Source organism: Lipotes vexillifer, unplaced genomic scaffold (genome assembly GCF_000442215.2).
Source record: "Lipotes vexillifer unplaced genomic scaffold, Lipotes_vexillifer_v1.1 scaffold1442, whole genome shotgun sequence".
NCBI classification, from domain to species: domain Eukaryota; kingdom Metazoa; phylum Chordata; class Mammalia; order Artiodactyla; family Lipotidae; genus Lipotes; species Lipotes vexillifer.
This window is the reverse complement of record NW_006797379.1, coordinates 231,117-246,530: the sequence shown is the minus strand read 5'-3', so window position 1 is coordinate 246,530 and position 15,414 is coordinate 231,117. Positions and strand designations below refer to the sequence as shown.

At 34.3% G+C, this 15,414-nt stretch overlaps 1 protein-coding gene across 3 annotated transcripts in view; it reads left to right on the top strand.

Annotated features, from left to right (window-relative positions):
• CNKSR2 (connector enhancer of kinase suppressor of Ras 2) overlaps positions 1-15,414 on the top strand; it is a 258,846-nt gene that overhangs the window by 128,120 nt on the left and 115,312 nt on the right. For all 3 annotated transcript variants that reach the window (XM_007469301.1, XM_007469302.1, XM_007469303.1), the window contains exon 9: positions 11,384-11,530. In XM_007469301.1, the coding sequence (XP_007469363.1) occupies positions 11,384-11,530 (147 nt within the window). The remainder of the gene's footprint in view (positions 1-11,383; positions 11,531-15,414) is intronic.

The following is a 15,414-nucleotide window of genomic DNA, read 5'->3' as shown; positions in this document are numbered from 1 at the left end:
CAGCAGGAAGGAGGGAGTGGCTCATTGAGTGGAATCAGTACCACAGCATTGGCTATAACACTGATGTGCTTTTTCTCTCTCTTTTTCAATTGTTTAATTGTTGTCTTTATTTTTTTAGGTTTTTCTTCTAAATCAGTTTTCTTCTCCTTTCCTTTACCATCCTCATCTCTTCTCACTTGACTATTTCTCCTCCATTCTTCACCTCTTTCACGTTTTTTTTAAATTCTTGCCTATTTTCTTCTGTTCTCCTTTCTCAAAAGAGAAAGTATTTATCTTATAATTCCTTATAACCAAAATATTGAAAACTGAGACCTCAAATGGCAGTATTTGCGGTGCACCTCCTTTCTTATTCCTGTAAACACAAGATGTTGCTGGAATACAGAGATTAAATATGTTAGCATGGTGTTTAACATATTGCTTAATAAATGGTTATGATAATATCCTAAAATAACTCTGTTAGGATTCTAAGAAATTGGTATTCTAAAACAGAGCACATGAATTGTTCTCTTTTGGAAGGGAGAAATATCAGGAAGAGACACTTAACAAAAATTGAGAGAAATAATGCATCATAGTTTTCAATTACTCATAGTAATATTTTATTTCAGGTTCTACCTTATATAGTATGTCATTTATGAGATGGTGGTAGATTTTTTTTCTTTTATTTTACCTTGAATATCATGGATTTGATGAGATGTGTGGAAACTGGTTTTGAATTGCCACATATTGATATGTTATATATTTTATTCTCCCTAGAGAAATCAGTTCATTACTTTATTATCCAATATAATATTTTATGATTTTTCTGTCATCAAACTAAAATTATCTTAAGTCTTTATATAAAGGAGATAAGTTGTATGATACCTTAATATTGGTAACTTCCTGTGAACCAATTTATTTTTTCTGCAGATCTCTGCATCCTGATTTTTTCTTATTTATGCAGTTCTTACTAGCTTCACCAGGAAAAGACTAATTGGTTTTAAACATGATTAACGCTAATTTATTTTTATTATTAGAAACATCTTTCAGTGTCAACATACAGTTAATATGGTTTAGTTATTTTACATGGAATTTTAGAAGGTTTCCATATTAAGTGATTATTTTGTATGTTTCAAATGTATCTGTTGGCTGATGTTCTTACCTACTCTGGCTTATTAAGTGTGCAACTCATTTGCATATCAGTCTCAATAACTATATCCCTTTTCCTACATCTATCAGAAAGGCAGAAGTTGGCCAGTCACAATTCCCTGATTTACTTTCTGTCTGTAGTAGGGGTGGGCCATTAGTAGATAACAGTTAACTGCCTAATAAGATAAAGAATTATTGCATGAAAGGGAAACACATTAGAACATCATAAAATAGGAAATTCAAGAGATAATTTAAAAGTCTCACATTCTTTTCAGGTTATTTAGCCCTAGGATTTAAATATAAGTTTCATTCACTAAATTAATATTCTGATCAGCTTGGTGGCTGAAATTTTAGGTAATGTAACCACTGATCACTTTCACATTCCCTTTCATCTTATTACTCTAATACTGGGCAATAAGGGGAATTTAAAATTGAGACAAATGGCAGAGAGAGTTCACTGTGGCCCCATTTAGAGCTGACACTGAGTTACCTTTTTTGTCTGAGTTGTTGCATTTCTGATAAAATTATTTCTAAAGATAACTTCTACAGTGAAAGTATTTATAACCATTATGGAAGTTCTTAAACTAAAACTTTTTATTAATAAAAATGTAGAATGCTGTTTATTTAGCTATATAAATGCATATATACACATTCTTTGGTTTTGTTTTGATAAATATAGTCATCTATTGCAATAGTTGCTAGTATTTTCAAATACACATATCTGTTAAATGTCTACCAGTAAATGACATTATAAAAATTATTCGCAGAAAGCTGTAGATTTTTAAACATGTTACTTTTTGAATACTAGGGCTTTGGTTCCTTTTAATTATGTTTTTTGTTTGGATTCCTAAATTAAATTTAAGCTGAATTTTTTCATAAGTATAGACTTTTTTTTATTCTTCTCAGAATTCTTATAAATAGGATCTAGATTTTTAAATAACAATGCTTTGTTTCATCCCTTAGCTTTGGTGACTAAGACTCTTTATTTTAAAATACACATATTTCCAATGTCTTTGCAAGGAGAACAGAAATGAAACTTAGGAAGGAATGGCTGAAATGTAATAATTTCCATATATATGCAAATGCAAAATGGTGTTAAAATGTAACCTATGCAAATATCTTTATAAAAATTTTAGTTAAAAACCTGTATTATTGTGGTTCTTTTAAAATAGCTTACTGATTTTGGGGGGAATGAGGTTCTGTGGTATGACCAAAGATTCACCCCCACAGTCTTTCACTGTGATGTGATTGTCTTCCTTCTCCATGTCTCCCTAGCAGAGTCTCTCAGACTCACTCAATTTTATGTTTTGGAGAAGTTAAAGAGTACCATGAATGATAATGAAATAAAAATAAAATGGGCTTCAATTTAGTTTTCTATAGCATATACAAATGTAAACCATGAAGCCCCCAAAATAAACTTTTGGCCTTCAGAGGCCAAAATATTACCAAATAGTGTACTGAGCTGGAAGAAGGGGGAGAGAGCGGTAGGTTCAAGATGCTAAACTATACCCATAGTTTTTAAATCAGCTTGCCACAGAAGCAGAGATACCAGTGATACAAAGGCTGCAGTTAATATAAGTGTTAGGTAACAGGAGATAATGCAAGTAATAGGATATGGAAATGTATCACCTTTGGTGAAAACATTGTGGGTGATTTGTAGAACTTAATGGAAAAAATTATGATTCTTACTTTCTTCCTCCCATGAACTTTCTCATGAGCCAATCAAGAAATTCTGATTCAACCCTCAGAACTTCTTGGTTACGGAGAAAGACTCCAGGAAGATGGTGTACAATAGGTGAGAAACAAAGTACTAGCTTCTTGTAGTCTCCAAGCTGGCTTTCTCTCTTGGACTCCCTGTCCATCTTCAGAAGTGAGAAACTGTGTTCTCTATGCTTTCTCTTTAAATATAACACACACACACACACACACACACACACACACACACACACACATTATATATGTGACTGTCTGTGAAACGCACATGAAAATATTAACTACCAAAACATATGTGTAAATTCAAATTGTGAGCAGCTCAACATGGTCCAACTTTTACAGTAAAATTAAGCCACATAAAAAACAAATGCTTTGATGTATGCAGTCTTATTTCACTGGATAAGTGCCTTTTAAAGTTAAGGAGACTGTGAGGTGAAGAGTGGCTCAGTGAATAAAGACACAAAATTGTGGAGTTTTTCCTCTAATGAAAATAAAACTTTTTAATTCCCATATTCCTTCTTTTCGAATGTTTGTTCCTTTCATGTTCTCCCAAGATTATCTCTTCTAATCATGTTTGTAAAAAATATCAGTGCTCAGGTTTTATTTAAAATAGATAACGCCTTGGGTCATTTCTGAATACTCTGAATTACCTATTTAAATTACTCCATGTTGGAATTTAAGGTCACTTTTTTTTTGCATTTAGTTACTTAACCAAATGCATACCTTTCAGCTTATATTTCTTTGTATTTGAACCATAGGTAATTCTCTGTTTCTATTCAGTAAATGAATGATTGTGGAAGAGCAAAATTAGGATATCTCCAAATACACTATAGTTTAATATTGTAAGACTTTATCATTAGTATTATGTGAAAAAAAAAATTTAGGTGAAGGTGAAGTTTGTAGATTGGTACTCAAATTTAGTAGTTCTAGGATCTTTGAAAGATATTGTGTATCAAAATTCATTACTTCTGAAATGTTTCAAAATGTTTTAGTAATGCAGGGGAACAGAGCACTATGATAAATATCTCAGCACCAAAAAATTTGGCAAAAACAGTGTCATTAGTCTCAGGGTGATGGGTTGTATATTGAATTAAGTCTCTTCAGTGCTTTTAAAAAGAGAAGAACGTTTGGGTATAGTGTGACATATCATCAGACATTCATATAGGTACACTTCAAGTCTCTGAAATTTCCTTTGTGAAGAGGTATCATTTATACATTACAAACTGTTAGTAAGAGCCAGTGTATACACAGGAGCGTGTGTAATTGTTAATGAATGGATCTGTTACTTTGTCTTCTGAAGGATAATAACTTTGAAAATCTTTTAAGAATGTCCTATCTTCCTGCTTATACGTGTAGAGATGTTTTCTTGTAACTCCAAATACAGTTGTGACAAAGGTAAAGGTCTAAGTTGATAGGCTTACATTCTTACCTTTATTTTTTAACTTTGCCTACTTGGGACCATAGAGTAGAGATTCTTTTCATATGTTGGTCAAATAATTCACCAGCTATTGTTTCGAAATCAGATAGGCTAGAGAAAGTCCTAAAGGGGTCAGAGACAACTTCTTTCCTCTATGTACAAAGAGGAAAGGAAGAGTGTCACCTCTTCAGCACCAACCCCAAAGTCTTTTGTGCATCTAATCTGGGTAACCCATTGTCCAAGGACCTGCCCACTTATGTTGTGTTAACCCAAGAACCCCTGGTATCCTCTTCAGCCTGATCAAAGCAATTACAAGCCCCATCTACAAGAAAGCAGAGCCTCTGGCTTTTAACTCTTGGGACACCTTAAAAACTTTCTTGGACAATTTTAATCCTATTTGTGTTGTATATAAAATGCATTTCAATGTCCAGGTTGAGGATTACATTTAACTAGTAAGACTTGCCATTGTTTAGGGACACTGACTTCTGCTACCTGGACAATCAGGAAGGTAATATTAGTAGTTCGGCATATGTGAAAAGCAGGTCATCTTTAATAATAAGGCATATTTTGTGTAAGATGTATAAGTGGGTTTTTAAAGGTTCATTCCAATCCATGAACTTAATGTGAATGAAATATTCTATTAAAATATTGAGGAAGAGAAACTTGGACTATGTGCAACCACTACAAAATATTTTTCTGGAAGAAAACTTTCCTAACAGTGTTTATATGATAATAAAGCAGAATCTTTCTATGACAAATAGAAACTATATCCATGGTTATATTCCTTGTCATAAATCACTATGACTTTAGGTCTGAAGTATCCAGGATATAAATGCTGTTTTTTTTTTTCAAATGTTCATTTATAAGAAAGTTTATTTGGTAATTTGAGAGAAACAATGTCTATTATAGCTTTAGTATCAACTATATTACGTTTAGAGAAAAATTTAAAACTAAATCTTGGTTTTACATGCAAAACTAAACTCCCTTTGGAGTTTTAAGGCACTTTATTGTCTCTGAAACATTTACATTCTCATGTCACCATATCGTTTCACTCGTTGAGTTATCAACAAATACTGATTAAGTCTCTGCCATTTGTAAGGCATTGATTGCAGGTATATCCAGACAAATAAGACTCAGTTTTTATCCTAAAAAAAAAAAAACCCTCAAAAAGTTTTGTGAGGGTAGATGAAGGGGGGGGTGAGGAAAAATATGTAACTTTAATAAGAGGCAGTGCATGAAAAAAATGCCACTGGAGAGATACAAACAGTGTACCATGAGATCGCATGAGGAAAATAAGGTTCTAGCTGTAAGAGGCTTTATGATGGTACTGCATTTAATAAGTGCCATTATGGATACATAAGATTTTATAGGTGAGAGAAAAATTGCAAGTAGAAGGAAGAACGCTTTTGCAAGGATATAGCTGAGGAGAAAAGCACAGTGTTCGAGGGGAACATAATACTAACTTCACCAACTCTTCCACCCATACTGAGCTACCGAAAGTTGCTCAAACTCGTTTTACCTTGTCTCACGGCTTTCTTCACTCCCTCAACCTCCACATCACCTTCACGTGTCCAATTCCTAAGAAATTCAGCTTAGACTAATAGAAAACCTTCCCTGAACCCTCAAGAATGGGTTAGATGCCCCTTTGGGAGGCTCCCGTTTCACCCTGTATCCATTCTTTTGACGTACTTCTCTTAATTTATTGTAAATGTTCATTGACCTGCTCATCTCTCGCCTGTTCATTATGCTTTTTTGTGTGTGTGTGGTACGCGGGCCTCTCACCGTTGTGGCCTCTCCCATTGCGGAGAACAGGCTCCGGACGCGCAGGCTCAGCGGCCATGGCTCACGGGCCCAGCCGCTCCGCGGCATGTGGGATCCTCCCGGGACCGGGGCACGAACCCGTGTCCCCTGCGTCGGCAGGCGGATTCTCAACCACTGCGCCACCAGGGAAGCCCCATTATGCTTTTTAATGAGTCACAGGTTGCACTGCAAGTACCACTGTATCCATAATACATAGAAGGCACACAATAAATACTTAGTGATTCTATAAGTTATAATATCTAATCTTAAAAACATATTAAAATATTCTAGACATGAGCAAGTCACTGCCTTCAGGACAGTCGTTGTCTAGTATAGCTGTTCTTAAAATGTGGTTCCCAGACCTGTAGCATCAGCATCATTTGGGAACTTGTGAAAAAAAAAATGTAAATTCTAGGGCCCCACCTCAGACCTACTGGATCAAAAACTCTGGGGTTTCCAGGAGATTCTAACACATTCTGAAGTTTAAGAACCACATTAAAGAAAAATAATATGAGACAGCTATGGCCATATTGTCAAAAGACCTATTTGAGGAATTGATTCTTTAGTTAGGCCTTTGGAGAGCTTTTCAAAGGTTTTGAGGGGAAGAACACTTCTATACTGTAGCAGTATTTTGGAGCTACAAAAGATCAGAGTAGAAAGAGCCGTTAGGACTCTGTTTTAAGTCTAACAGTCAGGTATCCAAGCCAGAAGTAAGGCAGTGAGAGGAAGTATTAATTGCTAGAATCTATTCTTTAGGATACATGTGGATTAAAAAGAGGGGGAACTGTCAAAGGTGACTCCATACTCAAAACTTGAGAGGATGATAGGGAACTTTTTGTTATTGCTGTTGAATGAGAACAGGGAGCTAAGTTTGGTTTTTAAAGTGTTGCATTCATTTGAACTACCACTACTACTATGTTTGTAATCTTGGCCAAGAAAACTTAATCTCTTTTTGCTTCAGTTTCTTCACATGTAAAGTGGGTTTAATTGTTTACTTCTTAGGGCTGTCATAAGAATGAAAATATAAGTAAAAGGAATGTAATATAGATAGGAAGAATCTAGCTTAGTGAATTACTGGTGCTTGATTATTCAGTAGCTATTAGTATGGATGAACTGAACTGTTGGAAATATGTCACGAGTTCTTGATAGGGAGCAGGGATGGTTAGAAAGATTTGGGATTCATGCAGCAAGTTGTTAGTGGAAGCTCTGGGAAGAGAAGAAATTATTGTAAGAAGACAGCATGAAATATTAGGGGTAGAACACTTAGCCTAGAGGAAGTACCTGCATTTATTGGTTGTAAGGAGGAAGAAAAGATGGAGGACAAGTAATCAGAGATGTGCCAGGACCACATCCTTTTACTAAAGCTCATCTGTTGTCATCTATTTGCACTTTCCTACACATTCTGCGTATTAGAGTTGTAATGTATTGTGGTTTTGGAAGTCTAATATAATCCTTTAGCCTGTGCAAGAATATTTAAATGTCTCTTTTGGTGTTGAGTTCACTTTTCCACAAGTCAGCCAATTCCTTTTTGGATGTCTTTGATTATTAAAATGTTTTTCTTCATATGTATCCCAAACCCATTATCTCTTAAAGTTTTGTACCTTATTTAATTCCTTCCTATGTTAGGATCCCATTAGGCTCCCTTCTTCCTTCTTTCAAAGCTCCCTGTATCTCCTTGTACAGAAAGACTTTCATTGCACCCAATGTAAAGAATACAATCATTTTTCATATTACTGTTGTATCTTCACATGGCTTTTAATTCAGGTCTATCACACTTAATACTTTAAAATCATAGCCAGAAACTCAAATGACGAAATGGAAAACTAATCTTGAAAAATGATTAACACGCATTGATATATTTTACCTATTTTGACATGTATGTACCGTTACATTTAGCTCCGAACACGGGGCTCCCAAATTTCTTGAAGTTGTAACCCGTATACCTGCCTCATTTCATCATACCATCTACTCATGTCCCCCTATAATCTGACAACCATAAATATCTCAATAACAGTTAAAGAGAAATAAATTTATTTCAGTAGTTCATTACACTTAATTATATGTTCGAAGATATGTGAAGGTATCACAGAACCAGAGCTGAGAATTATTTTTCCTGGAGCTCTAAGACCATTCCATATTTGCCCTTGAATAGAACGTGGTACAACCCAATAAATGGGGACAGTTGTTAAGAATAATATGCAGTAGAAAAGATAGAAAGTAATGAAGAAATGATCCAAGTCAGGGAGCTTGAGAAAGGACTAAGGAAAAAAGGATTATTCGCATGAGAGGCATGTTGTCTGGTTGCTGTTTATGTGTATACAAGTACTGGGATGGGACTGATATAGCTAAAACCTACCTGTTATTAAGGAAAATGTTACACATAGGCTCCGAATTACTCAGCCAGCTTCATTCCTATTCAGTAATTTCCACATGAACCTGAGTTAACACTTAAGTGAGGTATCTACTGAAATTGTTCATTGAATAAAAAAAAAAAAACAGGTAATGTAGTTCTTGACTTATTGTGCACAGTTGAATAATAATTTTGTTTTTCTTTTGATAATTATATAAAAGTATAATGCACAGAGCAGATGTCATTTCCCCATCACCACCTTTTACTGTTTTAAATAGTGTTATCTTTCTGGTTCTGTTGTTTTTTGTGGGAATTTTCCATCCATAACAAACAGTCCTAACTAGATACTTCATAAAATTCACGATTTTCTGACTAGAATATTACTATTCATACACTAGGTCCATTTATTTTATTGATTTTATTGTTTATAAAAATAACATGTTTATTGCCAAAAGTTCAGGAAATAAAAGAATAAAGAAGAAAATATATATTGTGGTCTGTACTCCCCTTTAATGTAACCATTGTTAATAGTGTTGTATAGCTTTCTGTGTTTTCTATATTTATATAAAATTTTTTACAAAAGTAGAATTGAAGTACATTAGCTATTTTTAAACTTTTTTCTACACAATTTTTATACCCCATGCTAATGGGCATTTACATAATGTACAGTTTTTCATTGGTTTAAACAGTACTGCAACACACATGTTGCACATTTATCTCTGTGCTCTTATCCAATCATTTTCTTTTGGCAGTGAAAGTAGAATTTGGGAGTCAAAGATAAATACTTCATATGGGTCACTTTTTTAAAGATATTGCTAATCTTATGTTAGTGAGTGTGGGAAGGCTGATGAAAAAGTAGTAAAGTTATATAATTTTCTGCCATTAAGTAACATTCAGCTATAAAATTTAAGAGTAACCAAATTATTACTTTCTCATCAAAAAACAATTTCACTTTCTCATGGAGAAACAATTCTGGTTTTTGGAATTATGTATTCAAAAAGAGCATAGAGAAACTGTGAAAAAGCAGGATGAATCAAATTACACTGAACGTTACACTGGAAAACACCATCTAGCCCTAAAATTTTCAACTAGTCACAATGATTATGTCATACAAGAAAATGGAAAGAAATTGGTGGGTAGAAATCAATGTGTAATTCGTTGTCAAGAGTAGATAGGCTGAAAGAAGGGTACAGTCATCATATTGACTGCTTTAGTATAGTTAGCAATTATTTGAGTAAATAAAGTAAATGATAAGAAGTGGTTATACTCTTTGTATAAACAGTATGTTTTCTCCCTCCAAACCTGGAATTCAGAAATCTGCTCGCATATTTTTTTGGCAAGCAAAATGAATACTTGGATTTGAACTAACTTTGCTTTGACTCTTGGCTCATAGAAATGGCTGTAGGGACACTACGTAGCTATCAGAAGAATCAGAATCAAAGTAATGTACCTTTGGGGACATAATAATCTCCACTTATATAGAATGGGAGACATTTGACCAGTTCCATTACTGTAGCTGATCCACATTAATGTGATTTTTCAAAAAACTGGCAGCCTCTTATTCGTGGTAGGCAAGTATCATAATGATCATTTTGATTCATATCTGAGACCCCTGAGGTTTTAAGTATTATAATGTCTTGCTTCTTTTTTGTCCTAACTCTTTCTCTTCACCGTCACTCCGTTCAGCTATAGTAGAGGTTATAGTTTAAATGAATGGTCACTCGTATAAACTAAAGCCTCCCATTATCCTACAGTGGCTGTGGTCCAGAGTACCTCTTCATCATAGTCTCTGGGATCTGTGCTTCTTTTGATGGAAGTGCTCATTCTTTACAGTTTGAGCCTTATTTTCCAGGCAAAAACATGATGAATAATAGGCAAAGTCACCCATTCCCTTTCATTTAGGTACCTAGGAAGAAACTAGATCACTGTTCAGACCATTTGCTAAGTCCTGCTTGCAATCCAGGATAAATTTTGACCCAATGTATTTATATAAAACAGCCTGGAAAATTCTAATCCATTAGTGTTGGAATAAAAGGTTATTCTCTCTTTTAAATGTGAAGTGTATTTTTTAAACCTTGGAATAATAGATATTTTTAATGTGTTTCTTTAAAGCATACCTCTAGGATTTCAGATAACTGCATAACCAGCATGTCTTAAAAGCAAAGCAACAAAAATTATTCTGTTTTCAAAAATTTAAAAGGATGATAAGTAATTTAACATGGATAACAGTAGAGCCAGGTTTCAGGACATTTATCAAGTACTTCTGTTTAATTATACAATATGTTTTGAGGTGATATTCAAATAGAATGGCTTCATTAAATTTAGCACATTATATTTTAAGTTTATAGGGTCTTTTGGAACACATTTCCAAAAGCTGCTGCATTAGAGTAGCATTACCTTGTCGTTTCTTATTCTATCTTTATATCGTGGTTAAAGGTTTATTTTACTGATGCTGTCTTCCCCGCTCAGAATGTTTCCTTGGTGTGTCACTACCAGCTACTGGTAGTATAATGTCAGTCTAACTTAGGGACACTTATCTCTAAAAGATGGTGATGAGAAAGCATGTGGTGTAGTTCTTAAGCTCAGGACATTGCCAAATCCTTGTTTCAGGCATGCGGATTTTTAAATTGTGCTTGTGAACAAAGCTTGGATCTAGACCTTGTGCAGCATTAATGATGACATAATTTCTTTAAATTCTAAATTACTCCACTGGTAGGATACCATTTTAGTCTCTGCTTCGACTGGTAAATGTCCATTATGTTATCTCATAATGATATGGACTCTAAATGCAATAACATGGTTAATCAGCTCAAAAATAAAATTTCTTTCTTGAGTTTATATCTCCTGAAAATTGATAGGATGGTACACCAATTATGTGATTTTCTTTTTTTTTCTTACTAATCTTATTAAAGGGGGAGAACATTAAATCTTTGAATACTGTACCTCAATTTTATTGTAATGATTTTGCTGGTTACCAGGTGGGGTGGCAGTTGAAAAATTTGGTGAATGCACTACGAGAGGACCCGAGTGGTGTTATCTTAACTTTGAAAAAGCGACCTCAGAGCATGCTTACCTCAGCACCAGCTTTACTGAAAAATATGAGATGGAAGCCCCTTGCTCTGCAGGTAATGAAGCTTAATCATAAGTCATACACCATCATTTTAGCCATAGATTATCTCAGTAATGCTTCTTTATTGTGCCTCATCTCAGCAGCATATGGATTAATCTTGTATGCTTTTGAAAATTTGTTTATGAAATGATCTCTTCACAGCTTATCCTAATAGGCTTAATTGTGATGAAATCTCAAAGTTACTATAATTAAAACCCAAATGATAAAGAACTCTGCCTTAATTTGTAAACATTTAAAGCATAATTCCAAAAAACCGCAAGTTCTTTGAAGCCAAAATGTGGATAGAAATGAAAGTGAGAGGTTTCGCTTTGTGATACAATCTTCTATTTAAAAGTTTTACCCACATATAATTCTTGAGGAAACTAGATGATAGTTTATAGAATTTTTTAAAAACAGGTCATGAGATAAAAAATAGTTGTTTATAAACAGTAGGTAAAGAAACTTTTGATAGTAATTAAAATGTACCTATTACATTCTTCCTGACTGATCATTTTTCTCTTTTCTACCATGTATGGAGGCAAAAGTAGGGAAATTGATGCGTTAGAATTTCTGCATTTTTCTTTAGTGTGAAACGTCACTCCAGAATTACTCTGGATGTCAGTAAATTACATTCATTAAGAACCAGAGGTATCTAGGAAGTTATAAAAATATTATTCTGATTGATAAAGACAAGGAAGTAATACATTTTCTTCCATTTCAGTCAGGCTATAATCTTCAAACATATCATTGAAGAAATTCTTGTTCTTCACAAGACCTGCACTTTTAAAATAGAAGACCATCACCTTCCATAGAAGGTTAATTTTTAAAAATTAAAATTGCCCATTGAAATAGAACATTGCCTGTTGTTCAGATTAAAAAGAAAAGCAATAAATGAAAATGCCATTGTTATCACTGCTATGTAAATTGTTGTTCCATATTAGTACCTTACACCATTCTTAGATTTTTTTCCCTAAAATCCTAAATTCATTACATATGAATGGCCTTATAGATTATAATGATTTCTCATTGTTTAAAACTTTCCTACTTCTTGGCCTCAAAGCTGCATTATACTTAAGTAACATAAAAACATATAAAATATACTAACATTAAGGTCTTTAAATTTTTAATGTGAATCTTTCTATTTTTCAAATATACGTAAAACTATATTTTAAAACTATATTAATATGTCCAAATGCATTTGAAATGCAGTATATGTTTATTATCAAAGATTTTTGGTGATCATTAAAGTTGAGAGATCAGTGTTTGACTCATTAATTCGTAGATTAGCAGATCAGACCTTCCCATCACATCATTTTATTTTCTCGCTGCATTATAAGTTGCTTTGTTGTTCCACTCTGTAGTATTCTATTGACATGTCTTCCCCAAAGATCCTTCTTCAGAGTCCGAGAGGTGGGAACCCTGAAGAAGAGACCCCTTTCAGCCATTAGGTTTCCTTCTCTCTATGTGTGGTTAAATTTAACAACTTCTCTCTAGTACCTTCTGTTTCATGGTGAACACCAAAAAGACACTAGTTTCTTGTTGATCCGTGAACTCTATTTGAGGGAATATCTCTAGAAAATAAATTGGTGATTTGGTCCTCTTTTAGTTTCCTTTCCACAAGCACAAACTGGAGAATTAAGGTAATGACAATATCTAGTTAAGAATCACTTTTATAGGAAATGCTGAAATAATTAAAAGACCTGCATTTTTTTTTTTGCTACACATACATTTGGTGTGTGTATTCAAAACTAGAGAACAAAGACTTTAATTTTTGTAATTACTCTACATCATTCCTTAATTATAATTATAATAGATGTTTAAGGCACTGTTTCTAGTTTCATTCCTAAATGCCAAGAAATGTGCCTCATCAGATCATTACTTATATTTATTCCTCATTGCCTATTCAGTTACTCTGAGTATATTTGTAAATTTACTTTTTCAGAATGCTGAAATCAGAAAAAAAGAAAATCAGCATTGACATAAGTGCTTATATGTATTGACGTTTTTGTAAATTTCTTATTTCAACTGAATTTAGTTCACCTAAAATGTATTGTCCAAGTTCAACGCCTTATAGATAAACCATACTATTAGTGGGGGCAGGGGAGGACCCTGCTTTCAACTTCTTTGAAAATTGACTTTTTACAGAGCAGAAGGAAGAGTATTAGTTTTAATTAAATACTTTCAAGTGGTGGTAAAACAAAGTCTTAGGAGTAAGGGCAATAGATAAGTACTCTAACATACCACACCACCAGCACCAAATCTCCCTGGAATCTATTTCGAAGACCTGAAATTGTACCATTACAGAGTTCGTTTTTGATCTTAAGGCTTTTGGCTTGTGCTAAAATGCAAAAAGAAACCAGAAGCATAATGGAAATTATGTGGTCAGAATTTTTAGAGGATGTATACAACCAAAGATGGGCAAAACTTGAGGGTTCGCTTCCAGAAGGGGAAAAATCAAAGAAATAGTGGGATGAGAAGGTCTTGCAGGCAGTTCTGGATTCTTTGTGACTTTGCCCGAGGCCACATATTTTTCCTAGCGGCTAAGAAAGGACCTGGGATGTGAAACATAAGTGCTTAATGTAGCAACAGTCCTCTGTGCAGACATAAGTACCATTCTTACTGTATTCCTGCTTCTGGTATGTGTATGAATACGTTGGAGCTAAAATGCCCATTAACTCACCTAAATACAAATTTTCAGTGTTCGAACCTGAAGAATTGGACATTAGGTTATTCCTTTTTTCATAGGCTATACCAATAGTCTACTAAGAATTATTTGAAATAGAGTTTACAAAAAGAAGCAATCTGTGGCATTTATTTAACCTCAATATGTCTATTTTATCTTTTTCTTATACAATACCAGGCTTAGCATTTTCAGATAAAATATGGCAAAGTTTGTATAATGGGGAGGTAGATGCTAATACATGACTCTTAAAAAAAAGAACAACTTCATTCTAACAAAGGAATAATTATTTTTTAAACTAATAAGGAAATAATTTGTACCTATACAACTAAAACATAACCTTATCTCCCCTAAGGTGGAAGATTTTTGAGGAATATCACGTTTTTTTGTTTTGTTTTTTTTTTTGTTTTTTTGCGGTACGCGGGCCTCTCACTGCTGTGGCCTCTCCCGTTGCGGAGCACAGGCTCCGGACGCGCAGGCTCAGCGGCCATGGCTCACGGGCCCAGCCGCTCCGCGGCATGCGGGATCCTCCCGGACCGGGGCACGAACCCGTGTCCCCTGCATCGGCAGGCGGACTCTCAACCACTGCGCCACCAGGGAAGCCCGGAATATCACGTTTTAATGGAAGTTCTAGAGCGAATAGTAGCTTCTATTATTAATTAACTGCAATGATACATTTTAATTTGGATTTTCTTTTGAAAATCATTCATGGAATTATAGCCAAATAAGCAAAAGCATACAATTCAACTTCATGCTCACAGAGCAATTTCATTAGTACATTTCATGAAATTTGGCAGCTCTTTTGTTAAATTCCTGACTTCTCAGGCATTCTGCAATAGAACTGACAAACTTAAAGCTGCTTTAGTCAAATACTACAAGCAGATTTAATCTGGACTTGAATTCTGTTGTCATCGGCACCCATTCATATATAGTAGAGATGTTTTACCTGAGGTAGAATCTTTATTCTAAGAAAGCAAACTAGCAATTCCTTGCTTTCTGAGAACTGTTTTTAAAACACGTCCTTAGTAGCACCCTCTACTAATGTCCTGGATTTTGGTAAGCATGGTGATTGCTTATGGTCAAGTTCTTCCAATTCGATGACACAAATCCCGGGGAATTATGGATAGACCTCAATGTATATTTTTTGATGTTTGTGGTTTTAAATTTAGTGTGCATAGGTCACCACCTTGCACGGGTGGTGTCATTTTCTTCTTACAAAG